Source organism: Meriones unguiculatus, chromosome 7 (genome assembly GCF_030254825.1).
Source record: "Meriones unguiculatus strain TT.TT164.6M chromosome 7, Bangor_MerUng_6.1, whole genome shotgun sequence".
NCBI classification, from domain to species: domain Eukaryota; kingdom Metazoa; phylum Chordata; class Mammalia; order Rodentia; family Muridae; genus Meriones; species Meriones unguiculatus.
Genome location: NC_083355.1, coordinates 19,343,734 through 19,370,142, shown reverse-complemented (window position 1 = coordinate 19,370,142; position 26,409 = coordinate 19,343,734). Strand labels below are relative to the sequence as shown.

General features: G+C 43.3%; 1 protein-coding gene across 1 annotated transcript; it reads right to left on the bottom strand.

Annotated features, from left to right (window-relative positions):
- Window positions 1–207: 207 nt before the first annotated feature.
- Lsm12 (LSM12 homolog) lies at window positions 208–23,474 on the bottom strand. Its single transcript, XM_021642727.2, has 5 exons — window positions 23,270–23,474; window positions 21,302–21,435; window positions 4,312–4,421; window positions 2,757–2,883; window positions 208–1,893 (listed from the first exon to the last, which is right to left on the bottom strand). The coding sequence occupies exons 1-5, from the start codon at window positions 23,391–23,393 to the stop codon at window positions 1,801–1,803; spliced, it is 588 nt and encodes a 195-aa protein (XP_021498402.1). The 5' UTR covers window positions 23,394–23,474; the 3' UTR covers window positions 208–1,800.
- Window positions 23,475–26,409: the final 2,935 nt, after the last annotated feature.

Here is a 26,409-nt window from a genome sequence, read left to right as displayed (position 1 = left end):
TGGATCACAGGCGTGCACCACCGTGCCTGGGTCCTGATAGCGTACCTCACACCTCACCTCTGGATGAGTTAGTTCTGAGTAAGATGAATAGCTAAAAAGAATAGCTGGCACTCTAAAGACTAAGGCTGAACTTGACAGACACACTCTCCTCTCATTTCAGACCCCTCATTTGGGGGCCCTGAAGTATGCACAAACCTGAGACATGAATGATGGTTAAAAAATTCTGGGTTTTATTGTTTTTGCTAAACAATACTAAAAAAAAAAAAAAGTTCTTTCCATTTTGAAGGCAGGGCTTGAATTATTTAATTTTGATCCATTTATTTAATTAAAAAAAAAAAGGAAGGGAAAAGAGATCATGGCCAAAAATAAAAATAAAAAAATTTAGCCCCACCCTACCCCCAAAGCTCTAGCCAGTCACATGAGCATCACCATGTCCACTCAGTGCCTGATATTCAGGTGATGGCACTCTGCCCCACGAGGCTACCCGGGAGGTGCAGGGGCAACAAGTACCAGTTTCGGCTCTCAGCAGGTTAGTCAGACCAGGCAAACTGGTGGGCTAAAGTCCAGAAATTCTTTCCAGGTTTTCTGCCCATTGGCTGAGCACATACAAACTGTCATTAGCTTGTAAGATTTCAGGGGGTAGGACGGGGCAGAAGAGCAGAATGGTAGAAGAGAAACTAGAGGTTATTCAAGCTTTTTCCTGGGCTAGAGGCTCTGGACATGGACTTAAGAAAGGTCAGGGCAGATGGAGTCCAGGTTTCTTAGAAGAGAAAATCAGCCCAGAGGAGGAAGAGCTGAGGTGTGCCAGGCAGGCGAGTTCTTCCTGCAGAGGCACAGGGGGAAGGGCGCTGACTCCCGCGTGGAGAGTGGTGAGAGTTCGTCTAGTACCATGAAGACAAAGGCAGAGGGAGTCCTGAGGTTGGGACCAAATGTGAGACAGGTACATACAGTTAAAGACCAGAAAGCCATCAGGACCCTCAAGGCCAAATCCCATGTGCACATTGGCTCTGCAGGGCTGCAGGAGATCCTCGCTGTGAACTAAGTCAAGTTAACCGTCAGGCTCTGGGTGGAGGAAAGGACAACACATTTTTGTTTTCAGAGGTGGGAAGAGTGGCCATGATCTAGTAAAAAGAGACCTGCAAGAAGCAGAAAATACTTAGAGAACATTTTAATATATATTTCCATATATATATTTAAAGTTAAGAAAAATAAAACTAATTCAAGCCATGCCCTGTGCAAAAAAAAAAAAAAAAAAAAAAAGTCAAAGAAAAAAAATGAAAAAATTTAAAGTGAGACCTCTGTCTTCTGCTCTGGTCTCAACTTTAGAATCACAGTCAGCTTGTTACTTTTATTTTGGAAGAAAAGATGTAAAAGTTTCTTTCAATCATTCAGAAGGCAAGTATATCCACTTATAAAAACAAAAATGGCAGAAACAGACTAGGAAAGGAAAGTCATAGATGAAGGGCAGAGTGAAAAGGAATTTGCAAAAATAAAACTAACAAGATGACTGCTCCAGAAGGGGCTGTAAAAAGGACATGGTGGGCCAAAGTCTGTTAGTCAAGTAATGATTCAACTTTTCAATTATTCTCTTGTTCTTTTTTTGTTGGGTGTTTGTTCAAGTCTAGGTTTTTGTTTGTTTTTTTTTTTGTTTTTGTTTCTTTTTTGAAACACTGACCCTTTAATAAGAGTCAGCAAGAAATATAGGATCCCTTCCCTCCCCCGGCCTGCCTCTGCCGAAGCCGCCACCACCACCACCATCTCTGTGGCTGGATGCTGGAAGAGTCCTCCATATTTGTGGACTCAGGATGACAGGGCAGCCTCCTTCTGTGGTTGTTGGGCTTGTGAACGCTGCAGTATCTTTTGGCTTTCCACATCTCTAAAATGTTTTTCAACCTGCAAGAGAAGAACAAAGCAGACAGGTCAGAAATGGAGATGGGAGAAGGTACAATCTAAACCAGGCTTCCCAGGCCTGGCTGTTTGGCCCATGGACTATGCGGTCAACTTCAGCCTTGCCGCTGTCCACTGGCCTCCCATGCTGCAAGGCAGGCAGGAGGAGCTTCTTGTTTCAGCCATATGTGTGGCAGCTGAGCTAAGACTGGTTTATGTTGCAGCTATAAACTAATATGTAATAAAATGAAGAGTAATTATTACCACCAAAATTCCTCCTTCCTTTCTAACAGTGTTTTTAAATTTTGTATTTATTTTAAATTATGTGTAGTTGTGTATGTGCATGTGGGAGAGTGCAGGTGTCAGAAGCCTTGGGTCAAATGGAACTTGGAATACAAACAGTTATGAGCTGCCTTACATAAATGCTGAGAACAGAATTCAGGTCTTAGAAAGCAGCAAGTGCTCTTAATTGCTGAGCCACCTTCTTCAGCCCCTTCTTCCTTCCTGACATAAACACAGAAGAAAAAGCTACTGGGAAGGAAAATCAATCCTATTATACTTTCTAAATCCATGACACTCAGACCTGAGAGATGGCTCAGTGCTTAAGAGCACACGTTCTTGCAGAAGACTTGGGTTTGAGTCCTAGTACCCACACAGCAGTTTACAGCCAGCTATAGTTCTAGTTCCATAGACTCCAATGCCTGTTTCTGACTTCCATGGGCACCAGGCAGTCTCATATGTGTATGTATATATTTTGCATATATATATATGAATATCAATATCAATATATATATGAATATATATATATATGAATATATATATATATAAGAAATCCTCCTCTTGGAAAGTTTCATGGCTTCATTACTTACTATTTTGCGTACATGGCTCAGTGCACTCCCCTCTTTGCCTTTACAATTTTCCACTTGATATGGGGGTGTAATAACAACTTCTTCCATGACTACGATGTTTTTTTCTTGCCATTTACAGTCTTTAATGCTGGAAAGACAAGAATATAGGTGAATATAACATCCTGGGGTCATCCCATCCCTCCTGTCTAATGAAGATCTAACTTTAGAGCCAGGCGTTGTGGCACACACCTTTCATCTCAGCACTAGGGAGGCAGAGGCAGGTGAATCTCTGAGTTCAAGGCCAGCCTGGTCTATAGAATGAGTTCCAGGACAGCCAGAGCTACACAGAGAAACCCTGTTTTGAAAAGATAAATAAATAAACCAACCAACAAACAAACAGCTGGTAGGCTGACTCCAAGTTCTCAGCTTACCATTCAGCCAGAGAGGAGTCACCAAACATTCCCTGAGCACCCTTGGACAGGAAAGCACTAGGGAGAGCCCAGAACTGTTAGTCTGAAGCATCAAGGGCCTGGAGAACCATAAAACATTTGGTAGCACTCTCAGAAGCTCAAACCAAATTACAAATGAATAACCAGACCTAGACCACCAGAACTGACTTAGTGGCCTAGGGCAGAGGCTGGCAAATGCTTTCTAACCAGGGTCAGAGCATGAACAGCTACAGAACTCTGTCAACAGATGACACATGTACAAAGGGCAGATCTGTCCCCACTCGTATAATGTGGCCACCGTGAGCCTAGGGGAAAATACCACTTCTAGAAATACAGTGATCTGTACTTTGCTTCCACCCAGCCCCATACCCTCAAACATGCAAGCTGCATTCCAACTGGCCCCGCTCAATTACCACAGCCAAACACCTGCCAGACCAGGAAGCTCCATCTGAGTTCACACACGGGGAATCCCAGGGCAGCTGATGCTACTAAGAGAGTTCCTTCACATACCTGGAAATGCTCAGATACACCCGGCCCCAGACAGTTCTACTGCCAGCTGCCATCTGTGCACCAGACCCTGGGTGGTTAAACAGGGTAACAGAAGGCAGCAGGGGGGTTGAGGTGGGTGTCAAATGTTCCAGGGTTTCAGCAGTTAGGGAAGCTGGTAGAGCGTCAAATGACTTCTGCTGTGACAACATGTGTTTTAGGAGGAGGTAAGAAGATAGCCTTCTGTTCTTCCTAACTCCCTGTGTTTGTCCCAAGGCAAACTAGGGAAATTATATAACTTCCTTTAATAAAACCACAAGCTATTTTAGAGGAAAAGATGGCAATAATAACAAACAAGAAGCCATTCATGAGCTCTAAATGATGGATTACTACTACTAGGGACCCTTACAAGACAATGCAACCCTAAACAAACTTACAAGTGACTCAGTTATGACCACAGTATTCCCCTGCGCAAAGGGGGCTCCCAGCGTCACATCTCTAGATGCCAATGTGCTGCCAATACCTACCCCAGTTTCTCTGGTACACTTTCAGGAAGACAACCACCCAGAAGCCTTTCATCAGACAAACAACCAGCCAGTATCAGCTCTAGGAAAAGGAACCCCTATGCTCCCACAACTCACGTCTTGTGAATGGTCTGGAAGAGCTGCTGGCCCTCCAGGGAGACACCAGCGCTGATTGCATAGGCCTGGCTCAGCTTCTCCTCCTTCTCCGTCCGTGCTTTGCTGGCAAGCTAGGGGTGAGGGAGAGGAAAAATACTCAGAAGAACATTTCCCTTTGTTCTTTCCAACTCAGGACCTTAAACTAAGGAAGAAGGTCAGAAAAGAGTGGTCTGGAGTCATTTTGGTTAGAGATCTGATGAAACAAACAAACCCCCAAATACAGCACCTAGTTACTGCCTGCAATTCCTGGCAAACGCTCCCTCTTTTCTATTTTTCTTGAGGGCCTCCTATGTGCCAGACATGTACTGTGCTACTTTAGAGATTCAGGCTCTGAAGGGAGCGTGAAAACACGAGACAACTCCAGGGAAAAGAAACAGGAAAATCAAGCATAGTAACGTGCCGTACAACAGGGGTCAGGATGGTTATGAGAGGTGATAGTCAGAGAAAAACACAATGTATGTACTTCTTCTTAAAGATAAAGTACACATCCATCCACTACACTAACTAAAGACCAAGAACGGAGGCACAGCTCTTGGCAATCAAGGCTCACTTTGTCCAGCACCTTATGCTCACCAACAGCCAAGCCTAACGTTAACCTAACCTACCTTCACCTGAGATGAAGGTAGGCCTGCCCCACTCTGCTCTGAGAAAAAGGAAAGGTCTGAATTCTACCTCGTGCCTGCCCCTTCACTGCCCCATGGTGGATCAATCACACGATGATCAAAGGAAATTCTACTAAAATTTAAGACTCCTGGCAAGGCTGGGTACCCTGTCAACCTGTATTGTCCCACCTTACACTACTACTTGCTAGAAAAATTTTGAGTATGAGAGAAAAATGTGTTAGACAAGGCAGTTAAAGAAAACAGGCACCACTGGGCGCGGTGGTGCACACCGCTAATCCCAGCACTCAGGAGGCAGAGGCAGGCAGGCCTCTGCTTCCAGGACAGCCAGGACTGTTGCACTAGAAACCCTGTCTCAAACCAAAACAAACAAACGAACAACAAAAACAAACCAAAAAGAAAAAGAAACACAGGCAGACACTGCACCTGAAAAATCGAGAGTGATCTAAAATTTTTGGTTCATGAACACTGACAGTTCGTTCGTACACAGAACATAAACATCAAACGAAGCCACAGCACACTAAATAAACACACTGTGATAATAAATACTTATTTGAACAGAAGGGCTAGGTCACACATGCTGTCATTTTAGTCTCTAGATAAAAGCAGAAAGCATGACAAACCTCTCCTGTGATTTGAAGCCAGAGCTCACCTGGTCTCCAAATACGGACAGACACAAATATGACAACAGCGTTAGTAATTATCTTGCAGGCCTGGCTGCTGTTCTGGCCCCATCAAACTACATCTTCACAGAGGAATCAATGTACTCTGAGCAAGGAAATCCAAACTGAAGTAAGACCGGCTAGAGCTCGGAAACACTGAGTTTCTACGGATAAGCAACAAAGAAAACCCTGGTAACCAACCACAAGGGGTTTCCTTGGGTCTTACTTCCCAAACAATGCCTCAGAAAATGAAGTCTCCAAGGAAAGGAGGATAAGCCAGAGGGCAGTGGCACTTCTCAGAGCCCCCGGGGCCTAGGCAAGAGCTCCTTCACTGAGCTATGCGTCACCTCCTGGACAATGGACTCGACTACTCTAAGCTGAATTACCTGCAGCTAAGTTTTCGACCCCTTGACTTACTGCAGATGTTTACCTCTTCAGCCATCAGTTTACTTGTGTCCTCAGGGCCACGTAAAGAACACTCTAAGAACCTGCCTTCACCAGGATGTTGTACTATGGGGTCAGCTTCTCTCACAGATGCACCAACACGGGCTGCAGCTCAGTGGGTACAGCGCTGGCCCAGCAAGTATCAAACACTGGATTTGATCCCTGGCACTGCAGAACTAAGGTATGGTGACAAAGGCTAGAATCAGAAGTTCAAGGTCATTCTCAGTTATACAGTAACAGTAAGTTCCAGGACAGCCTGGGACGTGTCTGTGAGATCCTGTCTCATCTCAAAAAGACCCAACCAATCAGGCATAGAGAAAGTGTTCCCACAAAAAACAATCAACATTTGTATCCTCTCCTTAAAATTATGAGTCAGAGAAAGACATCACTTAATATTGCTCTTCATTAGAATGAACTCACACAGAACACAGATCAGTTTTCTTAGAGCAAATGAGCATCATTCTCTCATCTTGGTTGTTTACAAATAAATCTCTACATATGCCTACACTATTATAAACTGGTGATATGTTCCAGTTATTCCAAATTGGCAAACTTATGGTTCTTGACTGAAGATCAGAGAGAACTAATAATAGCTACCCTCTGCAGCAAAGGTGCTCAGTGCTTCTCTGGGGCTTGATAGGGTTTTTAGTACATTAAAAAAATTCATACTATCATCTATCACCTGGCTTTGCTACCAATCAAAACAAGCACTAACAGTCAGTACCTTAAAAAATAAAAAGCACCACGTTTAAAAGCACACCAGGCTCAGGAAAACTGAAGCATAAACCCATAAGTTCATGTCACTAATAGTATGTGCCTTAACCTAAATGATGTACCTGAAAACCTACACTTGCTCGCCCGTCCGTCACTGCCTGGTGTTCCCCCTGAAAACAAAAGTAACTTCTCCAAACCAGAGCTTCCTCCCGAGGCCACTTTATAAATAGCATGTGCCCACATCTTGATGTGGGCATCGGAAAAAACTGCATGAACATGATACCAAAACAAGACCATCAATATTTAGTGGCTCTGGGCTGGTAAGATGGTTTGTTCAGTGGGTAGAAGTACTTGTTGCCAACAACGCACTGGCCTGAGTTCAATACCAGAATCCACAAGGAGGAAGGAGAACCAGCTCCTGCAAACTGTCCTCTGACTTTCACATGCATGCACACTTGCACTTACATACATACATACAAAGGACATGTAAAAAATTAAAATAGAAAAAGTAGCTCCTAGTCAAATGATTTAAGGAACAACAGGATGTCTACAAAGCCCTTCTGTGTACTTAAAGTGATATGTGTTAGGGGAAAAGGAAGACTCACAAGAAAATCCAAGCAATATGTACTTCATCTTGTTGCCAACTGAGCCATCTTATTTCCATACACCCAAGAAAGCACGTGCTGAGGAAACTCCAGAGGGACTCCTACTGCAAGAACTAAACAGACTGAGACAGCTGACAGGACAAGAAGAAGAGTCCAGGGAGAAACCTGCTGCTGTGACCTACTGACTTCGCTGTGCCACTCGCAGCCTGCCTCCCTCTGTATCTGGGTCTTGTAAGCAGCTGCCGTTACAGAGGGGTTAGGAAGCAACACAGCTGCTGTCTGAAATGGCTGGTGCTACCTGCAAGCCTGGTGGGGAGAAGAGACAGACCAGTGTAGCTAAAAACCTCAATCTTTCAGATTGGAAGCATACTCTTAGCACCCCTCCTCCTTTGAATGGTAACTGATTTTTCTGTGGATGGGTGTTTTGTCCGCATGTGTGTGTTGTGCACAAAGAGCATGCCTAGTGATCAGAGGCCAAAGAGGGTATCAGATCACCTGAGACTGGAGTTACAGATGGTTGTGAGCTGCCATGTAGGTGCTGAAAATTGAACCTGGGTCCTCTGGAACAGCAGCCAGTGTTCTTGACCACTGAGCCATCTCTTCAGCTCCTTGGAAGCCCTTTTGATGCAGGGTCTCATTTTAGGGCTGGCCTAAAACCTGCAATCCTCCTGTTTGCTTCTGCTTCTGAGTGGTGGTACTACTTGTGCTACTACACCAATGGGAAAAACCTCATTCTTAGCTGGTAACAAATAAGCTCTCAAAAAGGTATCTTCCAAATGTCAATGCCTTCCAAATATCCCATGCCCGAGTTTCCTAGCTGAACGCTCCTGTCTAAAAGTTCCAATCAAATACTGCTCTGGGCCAGATACAGTATCATGCACCTGTGGACCCCAGCTTCTTGGGAGGAAGGCTAAGGTGACATCACTTGAGGGCAGGAGTCCAAGGCCAGGCAAGACAACATGGCAAAACCCAATCTATTTAAAACGTGTGCAAGTGATCAAGAGAAGAGGCGGGGTGGGGGGGATAAAAAGATCTCCATACAATCCTAGACAGCTGGAAACTAAAAAAATACTGTGTCCCATGTGAAGCTGTGTCCTAGAATACATAATGCTGAATCAAACGGGAATGGTAGAGCCAAAAGTGCCTGGCAATAAAAACTAAAATTCTAAGATTCCACATTGAATGACAATTTATGCCAGGCGATGCACCAAGAGATAATTAAGCAATCCTCAAATAATCCTGTGAAACAGGGATTAAACTACTTCCATTTGCTAGATAAGAAACTAAAACACAACTGACAAAAAAAATTACCCCAAATTACCAAGCCACAGTGGTAGGATCTAGATTTGAACCTGGACAGGCTGGTTCTAGAACATTCTATTTTTTCCAGTGCTGGGGACAGAGCTCAGAGATTCATTCACGCTGGTAAAATGTTCTGCCACTGACATAACTCCCCCCCCCCCCCCGCCCCAGAGCAAGTAAGTGTTCTTAACCACCGTGCCGTATCTCCCAGGGTCAGCAGCAAGAGTTAACCCCAGGGCTGGTGAGACAGATGGCTCTGTGAGCAAAAGCACTTGTCACTGGGCCTGGTGGTCTGGGTGGAACAGAGTAACTCCTTTAAGTTGTCCTGTGATTTCCACATAAGTACTATGGCATATGTGTGCCCCAAATTCATGCATATAAATAAATGCAATTAAACTTATTTTAAATAGAAAAATAAAACCTAGCCTAATTTTAAAACAGGAAAAAGAGAAGAAAAAGAACAAAAGTTAAATCTAAGCATGCTTGCAATGGTAGATTTGGACACTAAAGCAGGAGTGCTCACTCTCTAAGCCAGCTTGGCTATAGGGTAAAACCCTGTCTCAGAAACAAACAATACAACAAGAGAGTCAAGTCTATGGCTGGCTACAGTGTCAATCTGTAGGACTAACATGGTGGGAACAACTCCTTTCACAAAGTATACCCATACACACCCTGAAAATAAATTCTTAAAATGTGAAGTATATTTTCAGATATATACTGAAAATGATTGAAAATGATTATAAATTTAAAAGATGCTATCTGGGTACCATCAAGATGGCAGAGAGTAAAAGTGCGTGCTATGAAAGCCTGCTGACCTGAGTTTAATCCCTGGAACCCATAATGGAAGGAAATGTCTCAAAAGTTGTGCTCTAATTTCTACATCTACAATCACAAACACAAACATCACGCAGACAACATGAATAAAATATTTTGAAAAAGAGAACTATAGTTGAGTGCAACAGGCTGTGGTCTCACTAGTTAAAAAGGCCAAGAATCATGTAAGGGTCAGGGTGTACTGCCTAACAGCGACCCAATCTTAAAATAAGGTGTCTGGAGCCAGGCACGGTAGCGAACACCTGTAATCCCGCACTTGAGAGGCAGAGGCAGGTGGATCTCTGTTTGAGGTTGGCCTGGTCTACAGAGGGAGTTCCAGGACAGCCAAGGCTACACAGAGAAACCCTGTCTTGAAAAACAAAAACAAAACAAAATAAATAAGGTGTCTGTAACCCTCTTTGCTGAACTACTGGCAATTAATGGATTCTGGAAAGGACAGTAAAATTGCCTTCAGGTCTTTAATCAAACAAACAAACAAACAAACAAAAATTTTAAAGAGACCAAGATGATGCCAAAAGGCCTATAAAGATAGAAGTCTACCTACAAATAATAAGGGGAAGTAGGAGTATAAGCTCCAGCTGCCTCCCAGACCCTCTTTTTTGCAAAGCAGGAGGACTGCTATGACATAAAGGCCAGCCAGGCTACATAAAAAGACCACAGAAAACACTAACACTGACCTCTGCTCGACCTGTTCCCTTTGCAGCGCACTCAATAACTTGTTTTCTTTTAAATGAACAGAATGTACGTAATCTCCTTCAGCATTTCAAAGAACACAGATTCTGCGATAGAAAGTCATTTCTCTCAGCTGATAAAAATTTCTTGAGGCTCTAAGACTAGAAAAAGGTAAGCTTTGTACACTTAACACTAAGATGCATTAATGCTTTGCTGTAGGAAACTGTAAAATTTATATGCTGCTATCATATAATAGGGAACCAGATCTCAGTCAATATATATTACATGCAAAATTTTATCTTTAATTAGTTTAAAACAAAAACACATGCTAACAAAGCCAGTGTCTGTCATGTGTAACTATAGCATAAAACATCGACAGCTACAAGAAACCACTGCAGCATTTAAGTACTGACAATAACTTTCCAATCCTAAGATTCTGAAACCAAAGTTTGTTGTCAAACCTACCCTGTCTGTCAGAGAGAAACCCAATTGGAGTGCAAGCTCAACAATTTCTCTCAAACACAGCCATACAGAGGCTCTGTGAAGAAATCAGGATAGTCCCAGGTGGGCTGTAACACAATGGACAGGTATTAGATCCTGTTTTTTTTTTTTTTTCGTTTGGTTTGTTGTTTGTTTTTTGTTTGTTTTTCTAGACAGAGTATCCCTGTGTAGTTCTGGCTGTCCTCAAACTCACAAAGATCCTCTGCCTCCCAAATGCTGGAGCTAAAAGTATGCACCACTATACCCAGAATTTTTTTGGTTTCTCTGTGTGTAGCTCTGACTATCCTGGAATTTACTCTGTAGACCAGGCTGGCCTCGAACCCAAGAGATCCGCCTGCCTCTGCCTCGGTTGGGGTTAAAGGCATGTCAGCATGCCCAGCTTAGATATTATTTTAATATTATGAGCACAGAGAAGATGGTTTATAGGTAGTGTTTTAAAGATATATAATTAAATACTTCCTTTAGCAATGAGCTGCTTCTCCCCCCCCTTACATATAAATTTTATTATATGCTAGAGGTATACAATGTTATAAAAGATAGTAAAAAGGATCACTATTAATGGCTAAGTTCACATACCCAAACCAGACTTGGTAGTGCACAGCTATAATCTTGGCCCTGAGAAGGTGGATGCAGAACAATTAGGAGTTCCAAGCCAGCCTGGGCTACATAGGAAGATCATCTCAAAACACTAATCACCTCACAGCCATCACTCTATTAGAAACCCATCTTGTATTTTCTAAGAGAACTGCTAAAGAGGTTCTAAATCCTAAAGGGAATATTTTCCAAATGTCTATGCATGTTGACTCAAACCTATAATCCCAGCATTCAGGAAATTGAGGCAGGAGCGCACACCCGAACACATGCTACCAGGTAGGGTGGTGTACACTTGTAATCTCACTCTGATGATTGATAGATAGATAGATAGATAGATAGATAGACAGATAGATAGATAGATAAATGCAGCAGAATCTTGAGTTCAAGGCCAGCCTCAGCTACACAGAACACCTCACTAACACCAACAAAGTTGGGAAACTGGCAACATGGCCCAGCAAGTGAAAGCAAGTGCCACCAAGCCTTATGACTTGAATTTGATCCCCAGGACCCATATGGTGGAAAGAGAATCAGTTTATGAAAGTTGTCATCTGTTCAAGCACACACTCGCATAGACACACACAACACATGCAACCTTGTACCCACACAAATGTGCACAAAATAAATTAAAAGCAAACAAGCATATAATGCACACTATAAAAATACATGATTCTTAGTTGTCAAATGAAACAGCCAGGCTGCAGACACAGCTCAGTAGTACAGCATTTGCCTAGCATACATAGAGCCCTACATGGACTCTAGCATCACAAAAGTGTTTTGTGCTTTCTCTCAAAGAAAACAGATACTGGCTTTTAACAGTCTCTATAAAGCCTCTAGTTTAGGTCAGTGACAGAAAAGACAGACAAGCTGAGCAATGCCATTTTTTTCCAAGGTCACTTAAGCTCACTATGCCAAGGGTCAATGAACCACAACTAGGAGCCAAATCTAGCCAACTTCCCACTTGAGATAAATTTTACTGGAGTACAAATCAAAGCCATTTGACTATATATAGCCTACAAAAGCAACCCTGACTAGTTGTGTCTATCACCGGACGGTTCACAAAACCTGTAAGAGTGACTGCCTGACCTTTCCTATGCTATTATAGCCTCTCATTCTTGCTCCATGGATCTTACCACGTTAATGTACCTAAGAGGGACAGTGGACTTAGCTTGCACAATTGAGGCCTGGACTCAATTCCCAGAATACTCAAAAATGTTGCGGTCCCTCAATACTCCCAAAAAATATGAAATTCCTTAGGGCAGGGGAAGTGTCTTAATCATCCCGACATTTCCCGGTAACTGGAAAGGAAGGAGAAGAGAGAAGGTGGACAGAACCAATCTCAAAGCTAAGAGTCCCAGCAGTTAAATGACTTATATAAATGACCCAATTCCTTAGTAGTCCTCCCAGAGTATGGTGTACGCATCCAGTCCCAGCACTAGGAGGCTGAGGCAGCAGGATAGCAAGTTGGAGGATGACAGAGACTTGTGTACTACTCATCTACAAAAAAAAAAAAAAAAAAAAAGGCAGTTCTTCAAAACATTCCACATTCTAGCACACCATACTTTTGGTATGCTGTGTGATCCTTCCACTGTCCATCTTTAGGGCAATTTCTGGTATTTTCCTAAGGTGGCCTAGAACTTCCAGCACTAGAATGAACTGCATCACTTGCACTCTGCCAGAAAACAAAGCCAATCAGAATGTCTTCTTAACACTGGAAGCAGTATCAGCACTGGATCCACCAGAAAATCCATACTTAAAAACTGTCACCTCTGGGTCAAAGAGGTGACTGCAACAATCTTTTATTGCCCAACTCTGTCAATGACGCTGGCTCACATTGGTCTTTTCCTGCAGGCAGTGAGTGGTTCTTTATCGTGCACACACACATGACACTGAGAAGGCCCCTTGGTAATTAGTGGCCTAAGGAGGTCCCTGGAGTCAGCTGGATGACATGCATTGTAGGCTGAGCTGAGTCACAAGCTCTAGTGTGGCAACGGCTCCTCTAAAGTTTGAATGACAGGGAAACTGATCTCCAAAGAAAAAAATGGCATCCAATCACTACCTGTGTGACTATTCACTTAACAGAACCCTTGCTATTCACCAGAGATGGACTCTTCCTCTCCATTTCCCAACTGCATCTCAAAACACACCCACGACAGTGTCTGCCCAGGACCATGTATCAACCTATTGGCAGACTAAAAAGACCCTGAAGATTACAGCCTCTAGGGGCCAGCAGAGTTATATCCTTGGTCAGGGGTTTGGCTCACTGGAGGGAGGAGGGATATGTTAGGAACATATGGAGGCCCTAGTTTAATACCCAGCCCTCAAAGCGCGGAAAACTGTTTACTGCTCAAGATCAGTGGCTACTGTCCATCCTTCATTTTTATACCTTCCCCCATGTACCAAATACACATACCAAAGAGATGGAGGGGGATTCTTACATAGTATGTATAAAGCCCATGGATTTGATTCCAAACACCATGAAATAAAAATATATACTTATATCTAAATGGAGAGTGACCAGGAATACATCTGATCCTACTTGGTATTGCCACCATACCGTAACATGGCACCATCAAAATGTAGTAAAAGGGGGAGAAGGGGTAGCTCAGCAGTTAAGAGCACTGGCTGTTCTTCCAGAGGACCCAGGCTCAACTCCCAGCACCTACACAGCAGCTCACAACTAACTGTCTGTAACTCCAGTTCCAGGGCTTCTAACACCCTCACACAGACATATACTCAGGCAAAACACCAATGAACATAAAAATAAAAATAGGCCTGGAGATGGCTCAGAGGTTAAGAGCACTGGCTGCTTTTCCAGAGGTCCTGAGTTTAATTCTCAGCAACATGGTGGCTCACAACCATCTATAATGAGATCTGATGCTCTCTTCTGGTGTGCAGGTGTACATGCAGACAGAACATTGTATACATAATAAACCTTTAAAAAATAAAAATAAATTACATATTAAAGAAAAGATATGTAAAGTGAATTACTAATGGGTTAGGTTCACAAATAGGCTACAATCTAGTAACTAAAACTACCCAAGAGCTTACTCAAACTTGGAAGTCTGAATAAATCAAATCAAATCACCAAAAATAAGGTTATGTTAAATCTTAGCTTTTAGCTGGTAAAATTTAAATAAAAATTAAGTGAATTTGTCCTTCATTGTGATACTATACTTAAAAAGTAAACACAGGTTTGTTTGGTTTTTTGTTTGTTTGTTTGTTGTTGTTTTTTAAAGAAATCTGGGCCTGGTAGAAGCAGGCAGATCTCTGTGACTTCAAGGCCAGCCTGATCTACAGAGCAAGTTCCAGGTGATCCAGGACAAAAACTCTGTCTCAAGAAACAAAACAAAAAGAAATAAAGAAATCTGTCTTTTCCACATTCTCAGCTTTATCACCACCACCAGACCTCTCTGTATATTCCATTTTTTTTCCAGATTCCATTTTTATTCATTCAACATCATTGCCAGGGACTGATAAGCATTCTGAATTATCACTCACTGATTATTAATCATGGAAAACAGGTCAGAAATAGAGCTGAAAAGGTTGATAAACTAGTCAGGGGGTTGGAGAGGAAGGTGAATCCTTAATTTCCCTATTAACCTGTGGCTTTCCATTTCCTACCTAACAAACCAAGATGATGGAGACTGAGTGCATGCATTCATTTTCCAAGCATGTTCAATCTGCAGCCCATGCCAGGTCAACTGTGAACTGGGCATAATACATATGGAGATGATGTTGTATCACAATGTCAAGAGGTTGGACACCTGTCAAAATACATGCGTTGGCCTTGGCTGGGTCAAATCTCTTAAGACTCTCACAGGCTTTTGGAAAAACCATAGTGGCCTAGGTTCTGTGATGTTCATTCTATCTCCAGTACTTAGACAGATGTTTGATGAATTACACCAACGCCAAATGATAACATTGTCCAAGAAATCCCTGTTACTTCTAGTCACCAAAGAAAAAGTCTCCACCCTTTAGTTTGTGAGAGCCAGTACAAACTTGAATGACAGTAACATCACTGCTCTTAGTTGTCTCCCTTGCCACACTGTTCCTGTTTCTTGCTCCCAAAAAAAATCAATCCAAGAAGCATCAATTTGGGAGTCCAAAACCTGGCATTGTGGTATATACCTGTAAGCTCATCACTCAAGAGACTGAGCCAAAAGATTATAACTTCCAAGCCAGACCACCTGGCTACACAGGAAATCATACCAAGCTTGGTGGAGGAGAGGCTAGGGATGTAGCATGCTCAAAGCTCAAGATTTGATTCTCCAGTACTCCTAAATCAGTCATATTGGCACACAGCTGAAATCCTATCACTTGGGAGACAGGGGAAGGAGGATCATCCTCGACCATATAGTGAGTTGGAATATAAGACCCCACCTCAAAAAAACAAAAAACCAAAAGAATGCGCTATAGTGTTGAGTAATCTGAACCTCACTTATGACTGGCCTTTGTATGTTGTTGTACTTTTACTTGAAGACTCTATCAGAAAATTCTGAACACTGTAACATGGTATAACATTACCACAGAGAAGATTCAATTACATTCAAGAAGGACTTACTCAGTTCAAAACTTGCCCAGCATTCTCTGGGTCCTAAATTCAAACTCTGTCCAACCCCTTGGCCCCCAAAGATTTTCAAGACTTCTCCCTTCTACAATTCCACTGTCATCTCAAAGCTTCCTCTTCTGCACTACTGCTAGGGCTAGACACAAGACTTCTTATACATTCTCTAGCTAAGCTAATATTAAGTATTTCCTTGAAAAGTTCATCTCATCCACTTCCTGCTGGCCTGGCTCAAACAGCTCTTTGGTTTGTATCAAGGTCACTTAAGCAGAGCGCACTTCCTATGTCAGCAAGATGAGGCAGCACACGCACTGAAGTCATTAATCGCCCTCCAACATTAGCAAACTCAAGTCCGTGTTCTTAATTCTTAAAAATGAGACAAAATTGGGAAAGGGGCAGCAGTAGGGATCAAAACCAGTACATTGGTGGGTGTGGTAACACACGCTCAGCACTTGGGAGGCAGAGGTAGGTGCACCCTTCAAGGCCAGGCTGGTCTACACAGGGAGCTCCAGGACAGCAATGATCGTGCATGCTAAGCAAGCATTCTAGCTCGGAGCTACATGCTCACACCAAGAGCCGTTCATGTCACCCAAGCAGCCTGTAACAGCCACTCGGACTATCTTCAGTAAGAGCCCAGGAGGCGGTCATCTGAGCCAGTCCGCACGGAGGAAAGGTTGGTGTAAAAGGAAAGCAGACAGTTTACTCACAAACACCTCTGCAAATGAAGCATGAAATGAACCCAGACAACCAAACTCCCAACCTAATCTTAGTATCTGGCTTTTCTTCCTAGCAAACCTTTTCCAGAATAGGCAAGCAAGCTGTCCAGGTCTAGGGGAAAAAGTTCTGGTGTTTCTGAAACTAGTGCTTCTTAATGCTTATTTATAAAAGTGGGTAAACAATGCTGGTAAATAAGACTAACCAGCAAAGCCTAGTGGTGGCACATATCTACAATCTCAGCACTTGGAAGGTTGAGGCTCAGAGATTCAAGGTCAACCTGAGTTGCAGTAAGCTTGAGATCAACATGGGAGCCATGAAAACCTATCTCAAAATAAATAAATAAGATTCAAAATAGAACTGGGTGTGGTGACACATGCCTTTGATCCCAGCACTCAGGAGGCAGAGGCAGGTGGATGGCTTTGAGATCAAAGACAGCCTGATCTATAGAGTGAGTTCTAGTACAGCCAAGACTACACAGAGAAACCCTGTCTCAAAAAAACAAACAAACAAACAAACAAAAAACAAAAGACAAACAAAAAAATCAAATTAAAAAACAAAAACAAGCTAACAACGCTAAATAGCACAAAGCCAAAACTAAAAGCAAAGGTAATCCACAAAAAGCAAAAGATGCTATGATTTGAAATTAAATGTCAAAAATTCTACTGTGTAATGGTGCCATGTGTGTTTACATGCTCACAGACTCACTTCTCAGCACATACGGTATACACCACCCAACCCTTATAAATGGTGGTACTTGGTCATAAAGACAAGAATCTGTTATCCTTTTATTCTTTAGTATCTTTTAAGAAAATCATCCTGTTTCTAATAATCATTACTATTCATTAAGGTTCAGTTGAGAGACTTTTCATGATTACAAAGGGCAACAGACTGCAGTTCTAACACCCTGGGAATAAATCACTTCATTCAAATGTCTTAAAATTTCATTAGCTGTAACAGAAGGCTACCCAAAGAGCTCCAATATTCTAGTAGGAGGCATCTGACTAAGCCAGGGTTTTAAATATCTACAAGCTTCAAAAATTGGGACAGCCAGAATAACACTACCTTCAGGACCCTTCCAAAACTGTCCTTAGCCAAGAGTAAAAACAAACAAACAAAAGCAGGCGTTGTTCCCCTGGAATCTGACAGAAAGCTCCAGATCTCATGTAACTGCATTCACTCCCTCTACCTACTGCTGCAGCCGCCCAAGTGTTTCCCTGCTTTGCTGAACTGTAGCAAACATACCACAGTCCCTAGAGAGGCAAGAGAATATACATTATTACAAGACTCCTCTACAGGGAAAAACTTCCACACCAAGCCAATCCCAGACAGCTGTTACTAAAGGCCTAACTCACGCCCAGCAAGTTGTCCGTTAAGCACCTACTCTGTGCAATATACTTAATAATAAATCTAAGGGTGTAGCTTAAGGGTACAGTGCTTGCCTAACATAGACTATGTCCTGGAACTATAATAAAACAAGTAAGTGAAGTCAGGTGTGGTAGCACAAGCCTTTAATCCCAGCACTTGGGAGGCAGAGGCAGATGGATCAAAGCAAGCCCAGGACAGCCAGGGAAAGCTGTCTTGAAAAAAATAAGTGAACCTAACAAGCATGATATACATTCTTAAAGTTTGACAAGACAAAGAACATATGATTACAAAAAGGTTACACACAGGGTGATTTTAGGGCAGTTTACCCAGCATGCAACACTCTGGACCACTGTCCAAATGTAAAATGAAAGCTCGCCCTCCAACAATAACAACAAAAGGTTCCAGTTGTGCTATCAGCTATTAGGTAGGAAGGACACTATACCAAAAAGAAAGCAGAATACTTCAGAATACTGGAAACAGAATATTTCAGGCCTACTGAGCAGAGAAGTCTTGATAACTAAGTTTCTAGCCATTCTGAAAGAAGAGCATTCCATGTAGAGGAGACATGACAGGCTCTAGCAAGGCTTGGGGTTGGGTGGGGAATCACCACTGATCAACATTTTGCTTGACTAATTGAACTGGAGTCAAATGATGTGATCTGGGGTTACCATAAATTTTCACATGTGAGATTAAAATATCCTGCAGGAGTAGCAGCCACGCCTTTAATCCCAGAACTCAGAGAGGCAAGAGGCGGGTGGATTGATAGGAGTCCTGAGCCCAGACTGGTTTACAAAGTAAGTCCAGGACAGCCAAGGGTATATAGAGAAACCCTGTCTCAAAAAACAAACAAACAAACAAACCCTAAACATCTAAAGACCTGAAATTAAATATGAAGAAAAATAAATGAAACTTCAATGCAGTGGCTTTTAAATTTGTTTGAGTTTGCTTTGTTTTTGAGACAGTTTCTCCTCATAGTCTTGGCTGTCCTGATTGTACTGTATAAACCAGGCTGGCCTTGAATTCAAAGATCCACCTGCCTCTGCCTCCTGAGTGCTGGGACTAAAGGCATGTACCACCACATCTGGGTTATGACTTTCAAAGTTTTTTAAGTTCATGAAACACTCCTGAATCCTCATACATATGTACAAATATCCACATCACATAACCCTAGGTCAGTGGGAAAGACCCCTTGTCAACCATACCACCACCAAAAATTAATACACAGACTCTAGGTCTAAAAAAGGGGTGATGGCAAAAGACTGCTGGGAGATGGATCAATTGAAGTGTTGGCCATACAGGAGGCCATAATTTCAATTCCTAGGACCCATGTCAAAGGCTGGGTGTGGTGGCTTGTGTCTGGACTCTGTTCTCTGGGGAGGAGCATACAGTGCCCTGGAGTTCTCTGGCCAGCCAGTTAACTGAATCAATGAGTGCCAGGTCCAACAAGACCCTGTCTCAAAAAATAAGAAAAAAAGTGAAAGAGGAAGACATCCTATCTCAACCTCCAGCCTCCAAATGTGTTCATACAAGTGCTCTTTATAAAGGGTAAAAGCATTGGGGTGTGGTAGCACACACCTTAAATCCCAGTGCCCAGGAAGGCAGAGGCAAGAGGATGCATCTCTGTGAGTTCCAGGCCTGCCTGGTCTACAAAGCAAATCCAAGACAGCCAGAGAAACAAAGAGACCCAGTCTGGAAAAACGAAATGAATGAATGAATGAATGAATGAATGAATAGCAAAAGTACGCTGTCAATTCTAATTGAGTATAAGATTAGGCTGGGTAGAGGCTGGAGAGCTAGATGGTTGAGTGGTGAAGAGCATTTGATGCTCTTCCAAAGAATTTGACCACCCATCAGGCAGCTCACAGCGGCCCATCAGTCCAGCTCCAGGGCACTTGAACGAACGAAAACACACACAACACACACACAACACACACACACACACACAACACACACACACACACAACACACACACACAACACACACACACACAACACACACAACACACACACACACAACACACACAACACACACACACACACAACACACACACACAACACACACACACACAACACACACACACAACACACACACACACAACACACACAACACACACACACACACAACACACACACACACACAACACACACACACAACACAACACACAGGCTTGGACATGATGACTCAAAGCTTTGATCCAAACACTTGAGTGGCAGAAGCAGGTGAATCTTGAATGCAGGGCCACTTGGTTTTTATTAGCAAGTCCCAAGCCAACCATATATAGTGAGACCCTGTCTCAAAAAAAAAAAAAAAACCTACACAAATGAATCATCACTACTATTATTCTATTATTCCTATTTGTATTCTGTTCCAACTTAGAATCTGCAATGTAAACCAGACTAGCCTCAGATTTGAAGCAATCCTCTTGCCTCTTCTGCATGCTGGAACTACAAACATGTACCACCATGCCCAACTTTCAAGAGGTGTATATTTTTTCCACCTTTGTCTGGTCTCATGAATTCCAGGTTGGCCTCAAACTCATTCTGCAGCTGAGGAGGACCCTGAACTTTTGAACTTCCTGTGCTGAGATTATAAGCATATACCACTGAAGATAATTCTTTTTTTTTTTTGGGGGGGTCTTTCCAAAAAAGATTCTCTACCTAAAGCCCTACCTGTCCTGGAACTTGATCTATAGACCAAGCTGGCCTTGAACTCACAGAGATCTGCCTATCTCTACCTCCCAAGTGCTGGCATTAAAGGTGTGAATCATCAAGACTAGCTCCAAGATATTTAAGGTGTAACAAGGATAATCCCAAATAACAGGGAAAATTACAAGAAAAGATACAAGCCAGGTATAAGTGGTGCTCACTTGTAATTTTAGCACTTAAGAGGTACAGTCAGAAAGATCCGGATTCAAGGTCATTATTACAAAGTCTACATAAAAAGTTCAAGGCCAGGCCAGGCTACTTAAGACCTTCTCATATAAACCAAGGAAAGCTGGGGAAGAAGTTGGTAGTGGGCTTGCCTAGCATGCAGGAGGCCCTGTGTTTGATCCCATCATCATAGAAACTATATGTGGTAGCACATGCTACATCACAGCACTTAGGAAGCAGGGTCAGGAAAATATGAAGTTCAAAGTCCATCCTTGGCCATAAGTTCAAGGTTAGCATGAAATACATAAGAACCTGTCTCAAAAGGGAAAAAAGAGAAAGCAGTTCCCCACCTCAAGAAAAGATAGAATAAGCAATGGTTAAGACAATTTTTAAAAGCATGCACAATAAAACAATGTATATATTTCCAAAAGTTGACAAGCCCCCTTCCCAACATTTCAGACAGCTAAAACTGTCCTTGAGTCCTTACCTTACTAACATTGAGTGAAGCTAGGGGAGGAGGGGTTTCTGTTCGATCATTAATTATTTCCACTTCTGAAACATACTGTAAGTTTATAAGCAAGATGTCTGCGTGGTTGGGCTTTCCACTGGAAGAGGGACATTCTGGTGAGAAAATAAAGTTAAGGAAAATAGGACAAAGGCATGTTGCAAAAGAAGTATAGAAAACAATACAGGCAACAGGGCGGTGTGGGTACACACCTGTAATCCCAGGGAGGCAGGCGCAGGCAGATCTCCGTGAGTTTGAGACCAGCCTGGTCTACAGAGTGTGTTCCAGGACAACCAGGGCTACACAGAGAAAAAAAAGAGAGAAGAAAAGAATACAGGCTTATAGAAAAGGCATCCCCAAGCAAACCTTGAGTCTTAGCTCTCCTCAAAAAATAAATAAAAACCCTGGCACATGCCTTTAAGCCCACTTACAAATGAGTCCAGGACAACAAAAAAATTACCTTGCTCCCCCAAATGCATTACTAAAGGATCTCACATTTTTTAGAGCCATATACAGCCAGAAACTGAAAGCCTCACTTTCTCTTCATGGGTTTAATGGAGAGAAATGCAAATGCCATATGCACTGTTTTGTCTTCAACTCGGGTGACACAGACTCAATGCTTTCACCTTTGGAGGTAATACCCAAATGTCTCCCTGTATCTGGAGAGTGCTTCTCAATTATTCAGACTTCATGTTTTTTCTCTTTTTCACACTTGAAATTTCCCACTTTTCAGAGGCAAAACTACACCATTGGGAAGGAAGATGAGACCTAATTCATTCATCCATCCATTCATTTTCCAACCATTTACTAAGACGCTGCTGAATGTCTAAGGCACCAAAGGAAGAGCTTTTAGGCCAAGTATGATCTTTTGCTTCTAAAATAACACAAGAAAAAAAGAACTGTCCTTGTATGAAGTTTATAAAAAAATATTTCTGAGCTAGAGAACGATAATTCATGATTAATATTACTTAAAAGACAGCAGACTCTGTAAGAAACTTAATTTTAAAGGCAGAGGCAACCTTCTAAAAATAAATAATTCAAGTAAATCCACCTGTGGCTCAAATAAAGTGGGAAGCAATGGACACTTATTCCAACCAGGAAGTGTTAGGTTTTCCAACAGTGAATTTGCTGGAATAATTCAGAAATCATTTCCACCCCAAGGGAGCAGGCCCACCTCTTCCAAACAGTTTAACACTGGGTACTCTAAAACGGGAGGACATTACTATGGAATGTGTTGAACTCAACAGGAGGAGCCCACTGTCACACATAAACCCCTGAAAAACGTGGCAGGTCCTCTCCCGGACCAGGCTTCCAATCCCCACACTCCCTAAACAGCAATTTTCAAATGACCGAAAACACCCACCCCACTCACGGTGACACCAAGCATACTCGACTCCAGCAAAATCAGCCACCAGTTCAGATCAAACTCCGTCCTGTACTTCCTATCCCAAACTGGCAAGGCCCATTTGACCACTATCCCACTGCCCTTTCTTGAACCAGATCTCATCAGCAGACAGCCCACTCCTTGTCCTACTAGCAGTTCCTGACCCTCCAAACCCTCCCCAGAGCATTCTACCGCTCCTCACTCCATCCGGGCTCCAATCTCCAGCCCACTCCCCACCACGACCCCCTCCCTTAATCACGGGGTCCCCTCCACACGTCGTTCCCTCCCGGAAAGCCACCCGCGTGTCAAGCTCCGCTCCACCCACCCACCCTCAGCTGGGGCCCAGCTCCCACAAGGGGTGGGAGACAAGGGTCCCCAAAGTGGACCGAAAGGCCCGCGGGAGGGGGAAGGGAACGCAGGGCCGTGCGCATGCGCCCAGGGCGCCGCGGTAGCCGGTCGCCCCTAGGCCGGGAGAGGGCCCTAGCTGCCGCCGCCGCCGTCCCCTGCCCCCCCACCACCGCACCTACACGCCGGCCCGGCCTCGGGGTCCACGCAGAGAAGGATACTCAGAGCCAGCATTTTGGACTGGTAGTCAAAAGCCACCACCTCGCCCTGCAGCCGCTGCTCCTGGCACGTCCGGCACGACACCTGGCTGCCAACGCTGAAGTACTCGCCCGGAGGAGCCGCCATCTTGGGAGAGCAGCCGCGGCCGGCGGCGGCGGCAGCAGCGGGCGAAAGCCGGGCCCCCAGTAAGCGCCGCGACGCGACGCGACGCACGGGGCGTGCTGATGTCACGCGCCGGGGCGTGGTCTGGCGCTGGGTGGGGCGGGAGCCTAGGTGGAAGGGGGAAAAAGAAAATAAAGGGGAAGGTTGAGTCCAAAGAATTTGCTTGTGCGGCCGCCCATGTGCTTGATCGAGTGCTTTCAGCGCTCTGTTGGAAGCTAAGGAACTAAACACAGGTAAAGGCTAAATAACCGCCGTGGAACGAAATGGAGTCTCTGCCTAAGCCCACACCTTGCACAGAAGCATTTAATGAATGAACTCTATGAAATAATGCTATCCTCGCTTGCGTACGAAGAACGAGAAGCTCAGCGGACTTCACAGGACTCACTCAAAATGATTATAGCTAATTGCCAAGTAGTTGTACAAAAAACAGGCAAACTAGCATCTGAGGCCATCTTCCAAATAATATGACCTTAAGCAAATGATCAGATTTGACCACTTCTTGCGCATCCGGCAGCTCCTCAAGGAAGGAATCAATAGCCTCATTTTACAAATGAAGAAAGAAAGTCTTAAAATTATCAGAGTCACAAAACTGGCAAAGCCGTGATTTTGATTCCAAGAAAGATGCTATTTACTGACCTGTATTAGATAAAAATGCTTCCTAGGAGGCTTAAGTGAGATAATGCATACATGCATGACATATAGGAGCTAAATAAATAATAGCCCCTGATCCCAGAAAGCTGCGTAAAATGAGGTACAATTCTGAGATGTACCTCAGTCATAAAACACATATCCATTCTCAAGGGTTCAAGTCTCAGCACCACTAGAAACCAGAAAAAAAAATCAGTAAAAAGAAGAGAGGGAAAGTCAAGAACAAGGGATGGTAGTAATGACAAGCCTCCCTCCCAACGATATCCATCTGATGCTACAATGCTTACTAACCTTATGGAAGGGACTGTGCAGATGCACTTTTTAAACCTCTCACCACCAGCTGCCATCCTTCACCCACCCATCCCACAACATAAAAATATGAGAAACAGGTTGACCTTTCTCTAGTTTAGAGGGAGGCAGAGGGCCAGCTTTAGCTCTACAGAGTGAGCCTGAACAAAGTTCAAAGGTGTTTCCTTGTGCTCCAAAGGCAAAAACTTCATTGAGTTGGAGGCATTCATACAATCATTATAATAGGAATAAAAATTCACCTCCATGCTTATTTCTTTTCCAGAGGAGTATTGTGTCTTTTTATTCTCGCCCCCTTAACAGGTCATATGTAACTCCACTTCTCCCAGAAAGAAGGAGTACTGGGGTTGAACCTGGCCAGGACCTTAAATCACTACTAAGCAATATCCTCATCCCTGACATTTTATATGACATTTTGTAATTAGTCTCCCCTTTTCCTCAAGTGCATGCCTTGAACTCTAGAATGTTTGTTTGTTTGTTTGTTTTTGTATACATACTTACAAATGACAAAGTTTATGTTAGGCCCAGAAATAACTTAATACCTCCTAATTAAAGTAGATTTGTTTTGTTTTGATTTTGGAGACAGGGTTTCTCTGTGTAGCCCTGGCTGTCCTGGAACTGATTCTGTAGACCAGGCTAGCTTAGAACTCACAAAGATCTACCTGCCTCTGCTTTCTAAGTACTGGGATCAAATGCGTGTATTGCCACCACCTGGCTAAAATAGAATGCTCTTAACAGTATCTCATAATAAAATTTCACGAGTGTGGTCTCTGTTTCAAAGCATCTTTCAGGACTTTCACCTTTCACTTAAAGGAAGCTCCTCTATGATATTCCTGGATTATCACATCACTCGTTGGGTCGTCATTACATAAGATACAAATTATTTGAACACAAGTACTATGATACCAAAGGAGTTGATCTCATTATCAAGATGTCTAACTGATCCCAGCAGTGGTACCAGCACTCAGGAGGCAGTGGCTGGTAGAACTCCATGAGTTCAAGGCCAGCCTGCTCTACAGAACAAGTTCCAGCACAGCCAGGGTTACACAGAGAAACCCTGTCTCAAAAAACAAAACACAGCAAGACAACAACAACAATAACAACAAAAAGATGCCTAATTGACTATTAGATTAAATAACATATGCACCATAGATTTTAGACAAAGAGATGAGCCATATTCCAGGCTGGAGTAAGCTACCTTACTAGCTTTTGTGATACTCCTCGAACTACACACAATTTAAGACTGTTTTAAGTTCACTAACTTTTTTTTGTAAGTATTTTGCCTGTATAGGTGTATGTGTGCCTTATGTGTGCTTGGTGCCTGTGGAGGTCAGAAGATGGTATCAGATCCCCTGCAGAGTTATAGATGGTTGTGAACCATCGTGTCGGTGCTAGGAATTGAACCTGGGTCCTCTGTAAGAGCTGCAAGTGCTCTTAACTGCGGAGCCGTCTCTCTGGATCCAACAATTTAAATCTTCCAGAAGATCCAAGTTCAAGTCCCATACCATCAAGGTGGCCGGGGAAAGACGCTAGTGGAAGGAGAGAAACAATTTTAAAAAAATATCTTTAAAATCCGGGTGTGGTAGAGCATGCCTTTAATCCCAGTGCTCAAGGAGGCAGAGGCAGGTAGATCTCTGTGAGTTTGAGGCCAGCCTGGCCTACAAATCGAGTCCAGGACAGCCAAGGCTACACAGAAAAACCCTTGTCTCAAAAAAGAAAAAAAAAACTTTAAAAATTGTAAAGCATGGCCTGAGGGTATAGTTCATTCAGTGGTTAAGGATTTATCTCTTGTGTGCCAGGCCTTGGACTGGATCCCTAGCAACTCAATCTGTACACCAGGGTGCTGACATAGATTGGTGAAGTTGTAAAGGTCTCAAAAGAATCCTTAAGAGAAGATCTCAAGCAGAGCCTTAAGAAGATCTCAAGCAGATTTCAAAGAATCCTTAAGAGTGGGTGGTGTGGCTGGGCATGATGCCAGAGCCCTTTAATCCCAGCACCTTGGAGGCAGAGGCAGGTGGAGCTCTGT

Coding starts and splice junctions, on each gene's coding strand:
- Lsm12 (XM_021642727.2), bottom strand. CDS start 23,393: ATGGCGGCTCCTCCGGGCGAGTACTTCAGCGTTGGCAGCCAGGTGTCG. Junction 2,884..4,311: donor TTCCAGACCATTCACAAGAC/GTGAGTTGTGGG, acceptor TTGTCTTTCCAG/CATTAAAGACTGTAAATGGC. Junction 1,894..2,756: donor TGAGCCATGTACGCAAAATA/GTAAGTAATGAA, acceptor CTTCTCTTGCAG/GTTGAAAAACATTTTAGAGA.